General features: G+C 50.5%; 1 protein-coding gene across 1 annotated transcript in view; it reads left to right on the forward strand.

The window, feature by feature from the left end:
* The window catches only part of RIMS4 (regulating synaptic membrane exocytosis 4), a gene marked incomplete at its 5' end in the record, with an annotated part of 62,426 nt that extends 46,031 nt beyond the window's left edge, over positions 1-16,395 (forward strand). The window contains 4 exons of the mRNA XM_081256854.1: positions 10,316-10,428; positions 10,724-10,825; positions 11,431-11,570; positions 15,911-16,395. Coding sequence (XP_081112980.1) covers positions 10,316-10,428; positions 10,724-10,825; positions 11,431-11,570; positions 15,911-16,129 — 574 coding nt within the window. The 3' untranslated portion in view covers positions 16,130-16,395. The remainder of the gene's footprint in view (positions 1-10,315; positions 10,429-10,723; positions 10,826-11,430; positions 11,571-15,910) is intronic.
* Positions 16,396-17,280: the final 885 nt, after the last annotated feature.

Here is a 17,280-nt window from a genome sequence, read left to right on the forward strand (position 1 = left end):
TTAAGGAACCTCCATACTGTTCTCCGTAGTGGTTGTATCAGTTTACATTCCCACCAACAGTGTGAGAGGGTTCCCTTTTCTCCACATCCTCTCCAGCATTTGTTTTTTGTAGATTTTCTGATGGTGCCCATTCTGACTGGTGTGAGGTGATACCTCATTGTAGTTTTGATTTGTATTTCTCTAATAATGAGTGGTGCTGAGCATCTTTTCATGTGCCTCTTGGCCATCTGTATGTCTTCTTTGGAGAAATGTCTATTTAGGTCTTCAGCGCATTTTTTGATTGGGTTGTTTGTTTTTTTGATATTGAGCTGCATGAGCTGTTTATGTATTTTGGAGATTGATCCTTTGTCCGTTGATTCGTTTGCAAATGTTTTCTCCCATTCTGAGGGTTGTCTTTTTGTCTTGTTTATGGTTTCCTTTGCTGTGCAAAAGCTTTTAAGTTTCATTAGGTCCCATTTGTTTATTTTTGTTTTTATTTCCATTACTCTAGGAGGTGGGTCATAAAAGATCTTGCTGTGATTTATGTCGAAGAGTGTTTTTCCTATGTTTTCCTCTAAGAGTTTTATAGTGTCCAGTCTTACATTTAGGTCTCTAATCCATTTTGAGTTTATTTTTGTGTATGGTGTTAGGGAGTGTTCTAATTTCATTCTTTTACATGTAGCTGTCCAGTTTTCCCACCATCACTTATTGAAGAGACTGTCTTTTCTCCATTGTATATCCGTGCCTCCTTTGTCCTAGATTAGTTGACCACAGGTGTGTGGGTTTAACTCTGGGCTTTCTATCCTGTTCCATTGATCTATATTTCTGTTTTTGTGCCAGTACCATATAGTCTTGATTATTGTAGCTTTGTAGTATAGTCTGAGGTCAGGGAGTCTGATTCCTCCAACTGTTTTTTTTTTTTTTCAAGATTGCTTTGGCTTCATCTCAGGCTTCTAACAAGATCCCCAGGTGGTTTGTGGGTTAAGGTTGAGAAGCTCTGGCTTCTAACACTATACAGAGCTAACACTATACAGAGTACTTGCTAGGTGCGGGCATTGTGGTGAGTGTTTTCACACGTATTGACTCATTTAATTCTCCCAGTAACCTGATAACCCTGGAACTGTTAATATCCTCATGTTAAAGGCCAGGAAATGAAAGCCAAAAGAGGTTAATTAATTTGCCCAAGGTCACACAGCCAGTAAGTGACTTCAGTTTGGGGGATTCAAATCTAGCATTTGGAGTCTGCCCTTACCCATTCTACTCGACTCTTTCCCTCCTTTAATGGCTGCGTCTGTCAAGATTTCTGGAGGTGGATGCTTCCAGGATGGTTTGGTGGCTCAACGAGTCTGTCTTTTCCCTCCACAGGCCTCAGCGTGGTGGACCAATCCTGATTTATCCCCTGGGACTGGGGAAGGGTTTTCTCTTCCAGTGCCCCTTTCTGCCTGATTGAAAATTTGGTTCTGTATGTTAAGGATGGAAGGGAACAGTTATGGGTTGGGCAACCACCCAAGCTCCCACTCCCACCCCCGCCCCAAGCAGGCCCGTCTCCCCTAGATAAAGGGCAAGGATTCAAGCCCCCTGAGAAAGGACCATGAGAACAGTACCTCCCCAGACCCCTCATCAATCCTGAGGTACTCCCTGGTGACCATCTGCTTCAGTTTGGGTTCCCCAGAACCAGACCCAAGACATGGATTTGAGTGCAAGGAGTTTACTTGGAAGGTGATTCTGGAAAACCATGGTGGAGGGGCCCGTAAGAGAGATAGGGCAGGGGAGGCATCCAGTAACATGTGTGTTGAGAAGCCAGCTGCCACTGTGGGCATCCGGAGCTTAATCGTGATGGGGACTCTAGGAGTCAGTGTGGAACAGGTGCCTGAGAGTCATTTCCTGGGAGGCCAGGGAGCTGGAGTATTTATACTCCCACTCTCATCGGTTACTGGTTGATGGATGTTCACGTTTAACTCTCCTGCCCTTCCTGTGGCAGCGAGGGCTCTGGAGACCAGAGCAATTTCTTAGGGGCCAGAGAAACATAGCCAGAGGAATGAGGGTGCCAACAGTTAGAAGTCACTGAGCACTGGCATGGTGAGGGTCAGGGCATGTAGGGGACAGCAGCAGCGCCTGCTGTGCTTTCTGAGTGCACAGCGCCACCATCTCCCAGCTGCCCGAACCAGACGCCTCTCCCAGACACCTCCTGCTCTCTCGCACTCCGTATCCAGTCCATGCTTGGGCTCTACCATTTCACTCCTAACTGTCTTTGACTCCATCCACTCCCCTCCCCTCCCCTTCCCGAGCCGTGAGGCCACTCATCACTCTTGCCTGGATACCTGCAAGTCTCCTTTTTGGTCTAAACTGCACAGTCTGTCACTCAGCACCTATTTCCTCTGGGTTCTGCCAGCTTCCCCCCGTCTGCAGCTGTGTGCCCCCTGCTCCACCACTGAACCTCTTACACTTCCCTCCGTCTCACCTCCAGATCTTTGCATACATTGCTCCCTCTACCTGGCACTCCCTTTCCTACCCCAGCTCCCTCTTTGCCCTCTCACTCATTCTTCCTCCAGATCTCAGCTAAGAACATAAGCTATATCTCATGTGCCAGCTTCAGCTAATTGATAGTGGCTCCCTGGAGTGCTGTGTTGAGAAGGATTCTGAAGTGCGGTCCGGGCCTGGCAGGAGTGTTGAGGTTGATTGGCAATGTCTGTCCTGGGAGTGGGCAGGGGAAGTGGAACGGCACCGGTCTGCCATTCCTCTGGCTGCATCAGCAGCTTCCACAGCCTGTTCTTCCCCCACCACAGCACCCAGCAGTCTGCCTTACTTCTCACGTGTGTGTCTTGTCTGTCCTACTAGACACTGAGTTTGGTGCCTGCTCAGCACAGGGCCTGGCCCACAGGAGATGCCCCACAAATCTGGATGAGTGTTAGGTGGAGACTACGTGCAGAAGTACATACACACACTTGCCTCTCCTTCCCGCCCCTCCCCAGCCTCCTTCATCACAGACCCAGGGTCTCAGCATCCTCCCCATAAACCTGAAGCTCTCCAGGCTGGCTGCTGGTGCCCCTCCTCCTCCTTCCCTCTCTGCCCCTTGTTGTCCTGTGGTGTCTGGGTCATCAGCATCCTGCTCCCCGGGTGTCTGGGTCACGGTGCCCACAGCTCTGGAGAGCAGAGTGTGAGCCGATGGCAGGGCCACTGCACCCGGCCTCGGGGTGGCTTCCTGTCAGGGCTGTTTCAGTCATCACCGAAGGCCCAGGAGGATGGGTGGGTGGTCAGAACCCCTTTCCCCTTTCCCACCTCTGCTACTTAGCAGTCATCGTGCCTGAAGGACAAGCAGGAGAGATGTGGTCATGGGCTAGGAGATGGGGATTTGTTTGCTTCTGTTTTATAAGCACCAGTATTTGTTGAGCACTTGACTGCACCAAATTCTGTTCTAAGGCGTTCATCTCATTTAATACTTACAGCAGCACCCAGGGTGGCCCTACCACTGTTCATTCCTACTTCACCGAAAAGGAAACCCGGGCTCTGAGTGGTGAAGACTGTGTCTCTACATCCAGTGAGTGGGGGGAGTCAGGATTCAAATCCAGGCCTGCCTGACCCCAAAGCGTGGACTGCAAATCCCTGTGCTCTGCCCTGGGCAAGGCTAAGGTCCCCTCGGGACACAGAGACAGTGTAGCAGAGAGGTAGAGTAGATGAACCCCGGAACCAGACTCCCAGGTTCAAATCCCAGGTCTGCCGCTTACCAGCAGCATCATCTTGGTTGGGTTACTTAACTTTTCTGTGCCTTGGTTTCCCCTTCTGGAAAGTGGGTATTAATAATACGTACCTAGCTTGCACAGCATTGTTAAATGAGGTTTAAATGAGTTAATATGGATAACTTAGTACTATCAGTGCTTGGCTCATGGCAAGGTTTTTTTATTTTTTTGCGGTACGCGGGCCTCTCACTGTTGTGGCCTCTCCCGTTGCGGAGCACAGGCTCCAGACGCGCAGGCTCAGCGGCCATGGCCCACGGGCCCAGCCGCTCCGCAGCATGTGGGATCTTCCCGGACCGGGGCACGAACCTGTGTCCCCTGCATCGGCAGGCGGACTCTCAACCACTGCACCACCAGGGAAGCCCTCATGGCAAGCTTTTGATCAATAAAAAATAAATCAAATCCCTGGCTTCACGCCTAGGAGCTACGCTCTCGTGGCCCGGGGTGGGGGGAGGGGTAGGTTTGGGAATGTCTTGAATACTTGAGAAGCTGGAGTCAGGGCTGTGTGATGCTGTGTATCCTGGCATATGGTCAATTCTGCTGCAGTGCTTGTTTTGAAAACGCAAATTTGTTCCAACACGATTGAAGTATTGTGGAATAATTTGAGCACAATATAAATTTCGCCTTTGCTCAGGTGTGATTTCATCCACGTGAAACACGAGGTGAACTCGGGAAACTGCACCCATGTAGGAATGCACAAAACATACTCCTCGCTTCCTCCCCCACCCCCCCAACACACCTGGTGTTACAGCTTCCCACCCATCCGTTTCAGACAGCCCTCCGTCACCACATTGCAGTAACTCACACTGCAGACCTGCTGACACTCATTTCCAAAAGCAAGCGTCAGGCTGTCTTCAAGATAAAGCACCATATTTATTGTAGTATCTATGCGTTTCTTAACCATTTTACAGGTAAAGACTGTGCTACCATTTTTATTATGTCCCTGTCCTTTTTTCTTTTTTTTTTTTGATACACTTTTTGGGTGTTGTGCCCCTAGCCATATTTTCCCCATAAGCTCTGTGTTTGACTGCAGGACTTTGCACTGCCCTGTGGATTTTAGGAATGTATGTTTTGCGTTACAGCAGAACCGACTGTATTGCAGGCTCAGCGAGGCTGTGGGAGGGTGGATGGATGGACGATGGACATGTAGGGGGAGGTGGTGAATGGATGGACAGAGAGCCCGTGAACCTTTCAGAACCACATAACCCATACTCACCACGAGGGCTGGGCCGCCTTTTAATTTCTGATGAGTTGAGACAGGCGATCCATCTAGAAAAAAGAGTAGAAGTCAAACCCCCCGAATAACCCAATTATTTCTTTAACCATTGAGAACACGGGAAAACCAGAGGCCAAAATGAGCTCAAAGGTTAAAAATAAAAGACAAATGGGTTTCAGCTCCACAAACAAAACTAACAGGATTTGAAAGGCAGGAAATCTCATTTCACCAATAACACAAAATAAAAGGTCAGCAGAACAGAGGTTTTAATCCTGTTTCAGGTCTCTGCCTCCGCCTGGTGGCATGTGTCCCTTGGAAGAATCAGCTGCTGTAGCCACCCTGCTCCCCCTTCCACCCAGCCCCAGATGACCTGGGCTCTTTGTCTCAGGCATCCAGATGCTGCACTTCCTAATAGGTCTGGAATTGGAAGTGCCATGAAAACACCACAGAGAGGGAAAAGAGGCTCTCCCAGGCCAGGCAGCAGGGACCCGCTAGCCACGGCATCTCAGTCCTTTACTCATTCAGCAGATGCTGTGTGCTACGCCCTTTGCCAAGCACCTTGCCTGCGTCATCCTGTTGACTCTCCCCAACAGCTCAGCCAGGTGACTATAATTTATTTCCATTTTATACATGCAGCTCAGAGAGATTACCAAACTTACCTCAGGTTGCACAGCCCTGGAACCCAAGGTCTGTATTATGCTGAGTTCAGTCTCAACCAGTATATTTTCCCAGTTTGGGGCCAGCCCAAGGGTTTGGCAGTAAACACCTATTGAGTTCCTACTGAATAAGGCATGGTCTAAGTAGCAGCAAGTTTGTGGCATTTACTAATTCAGCACACTCTTCCTACCCCTTTGGGAATGGATCCTATAAGCAGAGATTTTCAAAACATTTAAAACTGGTACAGCACAGGCACCCACCAGTGGAAGGGCTGCACTCTGTCTCTAGGGTAGGTGTGGGCTTGTTTGCAGGTAAGAAGATTCAAATGCAGAGCCACCAGCAGCTGACCAGAGGTCACACAGCAGGCACTTGACCAGCGAGGAGTAGGATCACCTCTGACTTTGTATCCTCTGCCTTCCGTCCTTCTCCAGGGGAGTCCCCGAGGTGGAGCGGGGTCTCTGATGCAGTTGGTCCCCTGGCCAGCAGGGACCTACCTCCATTTTATTCTTCCTCCCTCCAGCCCCATGGAGGATGGGACGACCCGTTCAGGGTTTCTGGGGAGTCAGCCTGGTTCCTTGGCAGCCAGCGAGGCACCCTGGGATGGGGAAATCAGGCTGCCACCCAGATATTATAAACAATCACCGCTGGTCACCAGGCCTGCCAGTTCCCCATTGTCTGCTCAGAATCCCACCAGGAACTGAGGGGCAGACAATGACGATGTTGGAGGAACCTTTCAGTTTCAGGCTGCAGAAGGTCTTGCTCTGCCTTGCAGGGCTGGGCCCCTTCAGTGCCTTAGATCCCACGAGGTACCGCCATTTCTTGAGCTTTTAGAGCCCAGACCCTCCTAAGAGAATGGATTCTGGACCCTCAGGAGGCTGGGGTGGAAAACAAACGGGTGTGGAGGAAAGGCCAGGTCACCAGCTGTGAGCGAGTCTAGGTCTTAGCTTTCATGCTGTTAATTCAGGTTCTTTGGGTTTGCAAGCATAGCGGGTATCCATTTCTGTCCCCAGGTAATTAAGTTATTTTTTCCGTACTTTCTCTATAACACCGTTGCATAATTGTAGAGATAATAGATTCGGAAGCTTGACTGCCTGGGTTCCAATACTACTCTGCCGTATCTTAGTTTGGCCCTCTCTCAGGTGCAGTGGGAACATGTGCTCCTCTCCAGGGTGTGGAGGGACACACAGAGCCTCAGAGATGCTCCAGAGTCATTTGACAAGACACTAGACAACATTTCTGCAAAGCATCGCGCCCTTTTCTCAGCTCCACCCAATAAGAAGCATGGGCACGAGTCCTCAAACCTCTGTGGAGTTTCCCATCATCCCTTAGCACTGCCAGCCCAGCCTGGGGACCCAGACCTTCCTCAGTTCTCTTCCCTCCCTGCCTGACTCCCTCTGCTCTCCCAGGCTGGGGCTTTGGGGTTGGTTTGTTTACTCACGGGCAGGACGGCCAGGTTTTGCACCTCCTTCCGGGATTGCTGCTTCTTAGATTTGAAACTCAAAAGCTAAGAATCTGACTGTCTTGTTCTCTGCATCCTACAGGGTCATCCCTTCTCTGAGGCGGTAGACCTAGGATACCGTGGCTCCTGCCTGAACGGGGAAAGGGTGGCAGCAGGTAGTAGGAAGTCATGAAAGTGAAAAGTACTCAGGCTAAACTCTCAAATTATTATCCTTTCATTGACTCTGCCAATAACTTAAGTCAAAACAGAATTTGTTGGAATGATTCTGGGACATCGCACGTGCTTGAGGAAAGAACTGGGTGGACAGGACTGGGTGGCTAGTAGTTTGGGGCTCTTTTCAAGGACAGGCCATTCACACGGCTCAGTTCTCATGACTGTTGGTCTCCAGGCTTCTCTTTTACTTCCCAGAGAGAGTCTTTGCTTGACTGAGCTTGGGTCAGCTGTCTGACCCTGGGTCCATCAGCTCTGGCCAGGGGACAGGGTCACTGCATTCATTAGTCAAACCAGTTGCTGTAACTAGCCTCTTCAATCAATGACCTATGGCTTAATGACAGTGACTTAATACAGACATTTGTATTTTGCTCATGCAGACTTCAGTGCAAGTGTTTCTGGTCATTGCACCCAGCCAGGCTCCTTTATGCTCGTCTTTTTTTTTTTTTTTTTTTTAATCCAATACGTGTTTATAATTCCTCTACTGTCAGATATTTAGGTTGTTTCCATTTTTACTATTATAAGTCATCCGTGGCTAAATACAGTCCTCTTCTCCTCAATGTCCAAAAGCTTAAAACAGTTGATTTCCCTCTTTCCTTCCTGGATCTCTGTCCTTTCCTGTCTTCTGTGACATTGTATACACCTGCAACATAGACCTTCTCCAAGGTCCTGAACTAGCCTCTCTTGCCCCTGCCTGGTCTCAGTCACCCTCCTGGGCGAGAGAGAAGTACTTACACTCTCCTGCTCCTCACTAGGCTCCTTTACTCTTGTGGTTTCACCATCCTGAGGAACTCAGGACCCTCTGCTGGTGACTCTGGTCAGGACAGAGAGAAGATAGTATGTGGGAGGTGACCTTCCTTCCTCTCCCCTTGTTGCTGGACCCTGTGTATCCTTTGACCCCCAGTTCAAATTCTCCTCTCCTGGTCCATTCTGGGCCCCTGCAGCCAGCAGTGATTCCTCTCTTCTGATGACCCTTGGTCTCCCACAACCTGAGGTGGACGGGTAGAGGACTGGTTGTGCCTCATAAGAAGACAGTAGTCTGTTTTAGTTGTTTCTTTGGGGGGCAATATGTTTGCTCAGCAGAATGGTAAGTTGTTTGTGCACGGAGTCTTGTTTCTTCCCCCAGCTTGCTTGGAATTTTATACATAAAGGTCACATAGCCTTGGGTGACATGAATTGGGCCATGGCCTCGTATAGTAGAAGGCACTGCCATCATATAGCCCTCAGACAGGTGTCTTTCTCACTCCTGGCCTCAGTCTTCCAATCTATGAAATAGGGAGTCTGCTGGCTTGGAGGACACCTTGCAGAACCAGCAGGTATATCCTTTGCCAACTGTGAGGTTTTGTGAATTAGCAAGGAGGTGTAAAGGCAGGCAGCTGTGGTTCAAGCACCAAGGGTCATGTCTAGGGTGTGAAGAGCTGGGTACAAGCAGAGAAGACCATGAGTGAATTGTTCTCTCTGAAGAACTGGGGCAAAGGTAGACTATCAGAGTGGTTTGGAAGCAGAAGGGGGCACCCTCGGAGTGGAACCAGAGACCCCAGAGGCCGAGAGCCCAGCAGGTTCCCTGAGAAGGGAGCTGGGGGCAGGGTGGCAGCTGCTCTCAGGCTGGGGGACAAAGTATACAGTGCCCTTGAGGCCCAAGGCAGGCTCCCCTTCCTGTTCAAAAAGCCCTTGGCCGCTGCTGTGAAACCCAGCTCACAGCACGTGCTTATTAAAAGTTAGCTGTTACTCTTGGAACATGCCCAGGTGGAAAGTCACCTGAGGTTGGCCTTAGAAGTGTTGTATCCAAGTGCTGAGTCTGCCCTGTGAGTTCTGGCTTTAGGTTGGCTTGAACCTGCTTCCTCATCTGAATAATGCTGATAAGGTCAAAACAAAACAAAACAAAACCGACCTCCTTTGTTTGTGGCAAGGTTCCTGTGAGAATGCTTTGCTCCTAAAGGTAATAGGGGCACATCAGGCATGGTACTTAGTGCGTGATCTCATTAAATACAACAGACCTAGGAGATGGGAAAGAAAAAACTAAAATTGGTTTCAGCAAAATAATAATAATTGTTGTTGACTTACGTAACAACAACAACAACAAAAAAGTATCTCTTGCTTCAGGCAGAGTTTGATCCAGGAGGTCACGCAGTGCCACCTGTGTGATGTCTTCCTTCATGGGCTCCAGACGGCAGCAAGAGAGCTGCCAGAGGCTCCAGTTTTCTGTCTCAGGTTCAAATCTGATGGGAAGAGAGAGCTTCTCACTTCCTACAGTTCGAAGAAATCTTCCCGGGCAGATTCTTGTGAGCTGCATTGGGCCACACGCCCAGCTCTGAGCCAGTCACTGGCTAAGGAAGGAGCGGCTTGGTTGGCTAGGCTGCGCCCACGCCAGCCTCTGGAACCAGGTCTGCTCTTCTCCATGGGAATCAATGCCTTGGGGGAAGGGGCTCCCCAATGGAGATTTGAGGTCTTGTTCCCAAAGGAAGGCGAGTGGACATGGGGCAGCTCTATGGCAAGAGCAAGTGCGAACCTTGCAGGCTGAGCCACTGGCGCGTGCATCTCAAACTGTCCAGTGCAAACACGTCTTCTGGGGCTTGTGTTAAAAGCCAGTTGCTGATTCAGCAGCTGGGGAGTGGAGTGGGCCTCAATTCCCTTTCTAATTAGCTCCCGGGTGATGCTGCTGGGGTCTGGACCACACTTTGAGTATCGCAGCTCTCACCCATAGAGCCAGGCATTGACATACATCATCTCCCGTGAGTCCTACAGCCACCCCGAGAGGCGGGTGTCACCATACCCATTTCATGGAGGGGGAACCTGAGGCTCGGCGAGGAGAGGTGGGACAGGGAAAGGTACAGGACACAGAAGCTAAGCCCTGGAATTTTGGAGTCCGAGCTGAGATTTTAGGGCCATTAAAGTAGAAAAGAGGCAGAGATAGGAGAGCGGTCTGCCTGAGGCTGGGTGATAGATGTGGACAGAATCCCTGTGGAATGAGGGCCATTCTGGAGCTGATTGCCTGAGTCATCGGAGTCCTCAGTCGGCCCCTGGGAACGTCTGCTTTTGTCTCATTCTTTCTTCCCGCAGCCTTAACTATGGGGGAGTTTGCCTGGCATCAGACGCCCAGTTCAGTGACTTCCTGGGCAGCATGGGACCAGCACAGTTTGTGGGCCGCCAGACCCTGGCCACCACGCCGATGGGTGAGTGTCCCAAGACCTGTTGCAAATGTTGGGGGGTGGTCCCCACCAGAAGCCCCGTGTCCCTCCCTCCTTCCCCTCTGCCTTGACTCCATCTGCTGAGCACCCAGCCTGGAGCCCAGTTCACACCTGCCAGGCGCTCCGCAGAGCCCGGGCGCTTGGTGTGGGAGTTGTTCTGGTCTTGTTTGGGGCTGGGAGCAGGGGGAAGGGATCTCATCCCTCAGCAGAGAGGAGGAGCTGAGTCCCTGATGGAGCTCCCAAGCCACTTCCCAGTCTCAGCTCTTGTGGCCTGCTGCAGGGGATGTGGAGATCGGCTTGCAGGAGCGGAACGGTCAGCTCGAAGTGGACATCATCCAGGCTCGGGGACTGACGGCCAAGCCAGGCTCCAAGACACTGCCAGGTGTGGAGGCTGCCCTCCCGTCTGCAAGGTGGGGGGTGGAGGCCGTGGGGATGTCCTGAGGGCTGTCTGGGTCTAGAAGAGAGAAAATTGGGTCCAGCTCTGGGGGATCCCTCAGTCCCAAAGTGAGTGACCCTTGTGTAACTGGTGATTGAGGATTTTTTCTGGAGACCCAATTGAAATTGTCCGTTGACCTTGTCAGCTTTCCCGACTGGACTGAGCTCCTGGGGGCCAGGGACTGTCTTTCCTGTTTATGATTCTACCCTAGCGCCTGGTAGGGCTCATGGAATACCGTGGGTACTCAGCAAACATCTGAGTGAATGGATCAACCATGAATATATAAGCCCGGGAAGGGTGGGCAAGCCAGGGACGGAGAGAGGGAAAGGGTGAGCAAAGGAAGGGGGAGGCAGGCAGGACCACCCAAGGGGGCCGAGTAGGCCCCAGCTAACCCTGGCTGCACCCCACCACCTACCCCCACCCGCCCCTGTTACCTCTTCTGCAGACCCCCTGGGGGGACTCTGATCCCCAGCAGCGGGTCCCTCTGCTGCGCCCTTCGCCCACCATTTGGGGCTCAGGCTAGAACTCATCCTGCTGGCCTCTGTCCCCAGCGGCCTACATCAAAGCCTACCTGCTAGAGAACGGCATCTGCATTGCCAAGAAGAAGACCAAAGTCGCTCGCAAGTCGCTGGACCCGCTGTATAACCAGGTGCTGCTGTTTCCCGAGAGTCCCCAGGGCAAAGTCCTGCAGGTGAGGGGCTCGGGGGTGGGGCGGGGTGCAGTATCAGAGGGAGAAGGAGGCACTTCTTGGGGGTGGGGGGCTCCCTGCAGGGCCTCACCTGGAGGAAGTAGAGCACAGTGGTTAATCTGAGCGCCACAACTTGCTGTGCGACTTTGAACAAGTTCCTTTCTGAGCCTCAGCTGCTTCATCTGTAAAATGCGGATACTAATAGTGCCCACTGATGATGGTACTGTGAGAGTGGAATGTGTGCTTTGTGCGAGAAGAGAGTATTTGCAAGTTTGGCTCTACAAGTGGCTGCCGTTATCATCATCATCATCATCATCATCACCATCACCACCACCACCACCACCACCAATACCACCAATACCACCACCACCACCACCACCACCACCACCACCACCAACACCAACCTCTGGAGTCCAGGGGCTTGGCATGGAGCACAATGGCAATAGACTGAGAGCCTTTGGAGGATCCAGAGAGGTCTTTGGCTCCGTGGCTTTTAGGAGGATCCTGGAGCTGGAAATAGCTGCCCATCATGGGGTCGGCAAGGCCTGGGTTGGATGCCTGCAGGAGCCATATGCCTGCTTTCTCAGAGCTGCTATTTGGACACCTCTAGCTTATACCTCAATTTCTTGCTCCTAACCTGGGCAGGCAGAGCAAACAAGGGTAGGGCCAAGGTGTTACAAGTCCTCAAGACAGTGGAACTTTTGCCAAACTGGGAAGCCTAGGTCCTGTCTAGGGCATAGTCTTTCAACTTGTGGGTTGAGACCCATCAGTGAGTTGTGAAATCAATTTAGTGGGTCTCAACAAGTATTTTTTTTTTAGTGGAATGGAATAGGAAATAGGAAAGAAATAGGAGGTAGGACTAGGAAAGGTAAGTCTTAGTAAGATAAGTCTTATTTGGTGGAGCACTTGCTTCAATTATGAATCCCATGTGTTTACTGGGTGATGATATAAATGTCTGTCTTGCTGTATACACTGGTCAAAAAAGTTTGGAAAAACCCTTCTGGTCTAAAGACATTCAGAGACAATTTAAAACAACCAGAAGACCATCTGGGACCCACATCTGGCCCACTGGACAGAGGTTTGTGCATTTTGGCCTGAGCATCTTTGGAGAAGCTCCAGAGCACATCCCTATCTGGGATGCGGAGGGAGTGGGGAAACAGAAATCTGACATGGGGTCCTTGCTACTGAGCCTTCTGACTAATGTCAGAGCAGGACAGACCCACTGCAATTGAGGAATGCCAGTTGTATTAGTCTGCTAAGGCTGCCATAACAAAGTACCATAGACTGGGGGGCTTAAACAACAGAAATGTATTTCTTACAGCTCTGGAGGCCAGAAGTCTGAGATCAAGGTGTCACAGGTTATGTTTCCTGAGGCCTCCTTGGGCTGCAGATGGCCACCTTCTTGCTGTGTTCTCACATGGTCTTTTTTCTACATGCAGACATTTCTGGTGTCTAGCTGTGTGTCCTAATCTCCTGTTCTTATCACAACACCAGTTAAAACCACAACCACCCTAACGGCCTCATTTTAATGTACTCACCTTCTTAAAGGACCAGTCTCCAAATACAGTCACATTATGGGGTTAGGGCTTCAACATGAATTTGAGGGAACACAGTTCAGCCCATAACACCAGTGAAAACAGACCCATCCACACAGCAGACATGAACTTCTGATCAGCTGCCTAAGGGGTGTTGAAGACTTATTAGTTGAGTGACCTCGGGCAAATGATTTAACCTCCCTGAGCCCCAGTTTAAACAGCTGTGAAATTGGAATCCTTTTTTGTAGGGTTGCTGGGAAGGTTGAATCTAAGGCTGGTTTAGCCTTAGAACGGTTCCTGACATGCAGTAACCAATAGCAGTGGCCCATGTTGTTTGCATATTACCCTGCATGCTTGAAGAACGTCTTACAGCTTACAGCGAGCTCTCACATCCATTATCTCCTGTGATCCTCGCTTGCCAGGTAAGCTGAGTGCGGGTGATTCCACTTACAAACAAGAACTCTGAGACTCTGTGAGGCTAAACAAACAACTTTGCCCAAAACCACCCAGCCAGCACTGGGATTAGAACCTGCACATGTCTGACCCTAAAGCATGTGCATTAAGACAACAGGCTCTATGCGTGATAAGCCAGCCCACCTTTGGAGAGGGTCAGAGTTAGAACCTGAGGTGCCGGAGAGCAAATGAGGGTCCTGTAGCCACAGACCATCCATCTGGCCACCCTAAGAGAGGAGGTTGACCAAGAAATGAGGAAGGCACTGCAGAAAAGAATCTGTTGGAAAAAAGGAGGGAGGCTACCATGTACACTATACACGTAGCAGCCACTTTTTTTTAAATTGAAGTAGAGTTGACTTACAATACTGTGTTAATTTCAAGTGTATAGCAAAGTGATTCAGTTATTTTTTTCAGATTATATTCTGCTATAGGTTATGATATGATACTGAGTATTCTTGTTGCTTATCTATTTTACATATAGTAGTTTGTGTCTGTTAATCCCACACTCCTAATTTATCCCTCCCTCCCTCCATCTCCCCTTTGGTAACCATAAATTTGTTTTCTGTGTCTGTGAGTCCATTTCTGTTTTGTAGATAAGTTCATTTGTGTCATATTTTAGATTCCCCATATAAGTGATATCATATAGTATTTGTCTTTGATTCACTTCACTAAGTATAATATTCTCTAGGTCCATCCATGTTGCTGCAAATGGCAATATTTCATTCTTTTTTATGGCTGAGTAACATTCCATTGTGTGTGTGTGTGTGTGTGTGTGTATGTGTGTGTGCACACCACATCTTCTTTAGCCAATTGTCTGTTGATGGGCACTTGGGTTGTTTCCATGTCTTGACCATCGTAAATAGAGCTTCTATGAACATTGGGGGTGCATGTGTCTTTTCAGATTAGAGTTTTCATCTTTTCTGGATATATACACCCAAGAGTGGGATTGCTAGATCGTATGGTAGCTCTATTTTTAGTTTTTTAAGGAACCTCCGTACTGTTCTCCATAGTGGCTGCACCAATTTACATTCCCACCAACAGTGTAGGAGGGTTCCCTTTTCTCCACACCCTCTCCAACATTTATTATTATTTATATATATATATATATATAATTTATTTTTTTAAATTATTTTTGGCTGCATTGGGTCTTCGTTGCTGCACGCAGGCTTCTCTCTGGTTGCGGCGAGTGGGGGCTGCTCTTCGTTGTGGTGCACGGGCTCCTCATTGCGGTGGCTTCTCTTGTTGCAGAGCACGGGCTCTAGGCGCGCAGGCTTCAGTAGTTGTGGCTCACAGGCTCTAGAGCGCAGGCTCAGTAGTTGTGGCGCATGGGCTTAGTTGCTCCGCGGCATGTGGGATCTTCCCGGACCAGGGCTCGAACCCGTGTCCCCTGCATTGGCAGTCGGATTCTTAACCACCGCGCCACCAGGGAAGCCCGCATTTATTATTTGTAGACTTTTTGATGATAGCCATTCTGACCAGTGTAAGGTAATAGCTCATTGTAGTTTTGAATTTTTCCAATAATTAGGGATGAGCATCTTTTCATGTGCCTATTGGCCATCTGTATGTCTTCTTTGGAAAAAAAATAGTCTGTTTGGGTCTTCTGCCCATTTTTTGATTGGATTGTTTTTTTCAATATTGAGTTGTATGAGCTGTTTATGTATTTTGGATATTAACCCCTTGTCAGTCATGTCATTTGCAAGTATTTTCTAGATCTCTGTAGATTGCCTTTTTGTTTTTTTTGATGGTTTCCTTTGCTGTACAAAAGCTTTTAAGTTTGATTAGGTCCCATTTGTTTATTTTTGCTTTTATTTCTCTTGCCTTGAGAGACTGATCTAAGAAAATATCGCTACAATTTATGTCAGAGAATGTTTTACCTAAGTCCTTTTCTAGGAGTTTTGTGGTGTCATGCCTTACACTTAGGTCTTTAAACCATTTTGAGTTTATTTTTGTTTGTGGTGTGAGAGAGTGTTCTAACTTCATTGATTTACATGCAGCTGTCCTACTAGCCACTTTTTAAAACTTTGTTTCCAAGGATCTGGAAGCAGAGGGCCTTTTGGGGGCTGGGGTGGCAGGTAGGACACTCATAATGTAGGGTCAGCCCTCAAGGCTTGGGCTCAGAGATGGGGCGTGTGGAGGATGGAAAGAAATGGCAAGACCAGAGGCAGGAAGCCAGTCATCCAAGGACCAATAATGGTGGCACTGGAGCCAGGAGAACGTGGTGGGACTCGAGCCATTTTAGGCGGTAGAATTCCCTGGACTCGGAGACGAATGGGGCGTGGGGTGACCCCAGGTTCTGGTTCTGGGCCCGTGAGCAGCACTGGCAGGATTTGAACCACTGTGTCTCTTGCCCCGCAGGTGATCGTGTGGGGGAACTACGGGCGGATGGAGCGGAAGCAGTTCATGGGTGTGGCCCGCGTACTGCTGGAGGAGCTGGACTTGACCACCCTGGCCGTGGGCTGGTACAAGCTCTTCCCCACCTCCTCCATGGTGGACCCAGCTACGGGCCCCCTGCTCCGGCAGGCATCCCAGCTGTCCCTTGAGAGCACCGTGGGGCCCTGCGGCGAGCGATCTTAGTGCCAGGGAGGGGGAGGGGCTCCCCAAGATGGTCTGGAGACCGCCCAGCCCCGACCTGGGACCCCAGGCCCAGGGGCACATTGAACAGAGGAGGATGGGGTTCTCCCCCCCCCAACAGCGGGGAAGCAGAACGGGGAGACCTGCCCCCTCAGGGCCCCTCCTCACCCCTTCTTTGCCTCCTATCCCCTGAGACCTTCCCTCTCCCGGTGGGATTGGCTGCACTTTTGACTTGGCTGGTTCTTGACCTGGTGGATGTGGCTGCAATCCGGAGAAAGGAAAGACCGAGGTGGCAGAGCACACCATCCTCCTGCCCCAGACACCGTCCGACCGCTCCCCCTTTTTGCCTCCTTGGAAGCTCGCTGCCCGGAGCCAAGTCCAGAACCCAGCGGCCATCTCCATGGTGCCAATTACCAGCAAGTGTCTTTCCTGCGGCACCGGGTTCAGGCAGCTACTCCTGCCCCAAAGCCTGTGGGGCAGCTTTGCAAGGATCCGGAGCCAGCTCCGGGGGGCCCCAGGCCCCCGACTTGAAGAGGAGCTCAGGCCTCCCTCCACCTGCCCGTGGAAGGAGCTTTGCCGCAGCCTGTTCGAGTCCATCTGTCCGTCCCCTGCCTGCCCCTCTTATGGTGGCTCTAGGACTTGGGGTCCTTCAGGGACCAGTGGATAGGAGGGGTGCCCTGGGCCTGGCACAGACCCCCAGGGTACCTGCCTGCCTCTGTGGGATTGCAACAACCTAGTTTGCAAACCGTTAGTGGGCTGGACAGAGCTCTTGTCGCCTGTGTTTTAGCAGAGGAGCTGTGAGACCCCGATTTTTGAGAACCCTAGCTCCAGAGAGCTCACCGCCTCTGAATTTTGGGGATGCGGGATTGGAGAGGGAGTCTGAGGAAAGCTGGGCTTGGGACTGGTGGTGCCCAGGCGAGGGTTTCCCAAGTAGGAGAATCCCTCCTTGCTGGATGAGGTCAAAGGTTATCTTGTCTGGCCCTCTGCCTCCAGGCTAAGGGTCTGGGGAGGCAACAGAGCTCCCCAATTTTAGTCTTTTTAAACAAACCATCCTGTACTAAGGGCAGAACCCACTGCCCCGGGCTCAGTGACCTTGGCTCAAGGAGAGAAAGAGAGTGAGGAGAGGCATGAGTGTGAGAATTGGAAGATTCCTT

This window comes from Mesoplodon bidens (assembly GCF_964165515.1).
Source record: "Mesoplodon bidens genome assembly, chromosome: 15".
In the NCBI taxonomy this organism is placed as follows: Eukaryota; Metazoa; Chordata; class Mammalia; order Artiodactyla; family Ziphiidae; genus Mesoplodon; species Mesoplodon bidens.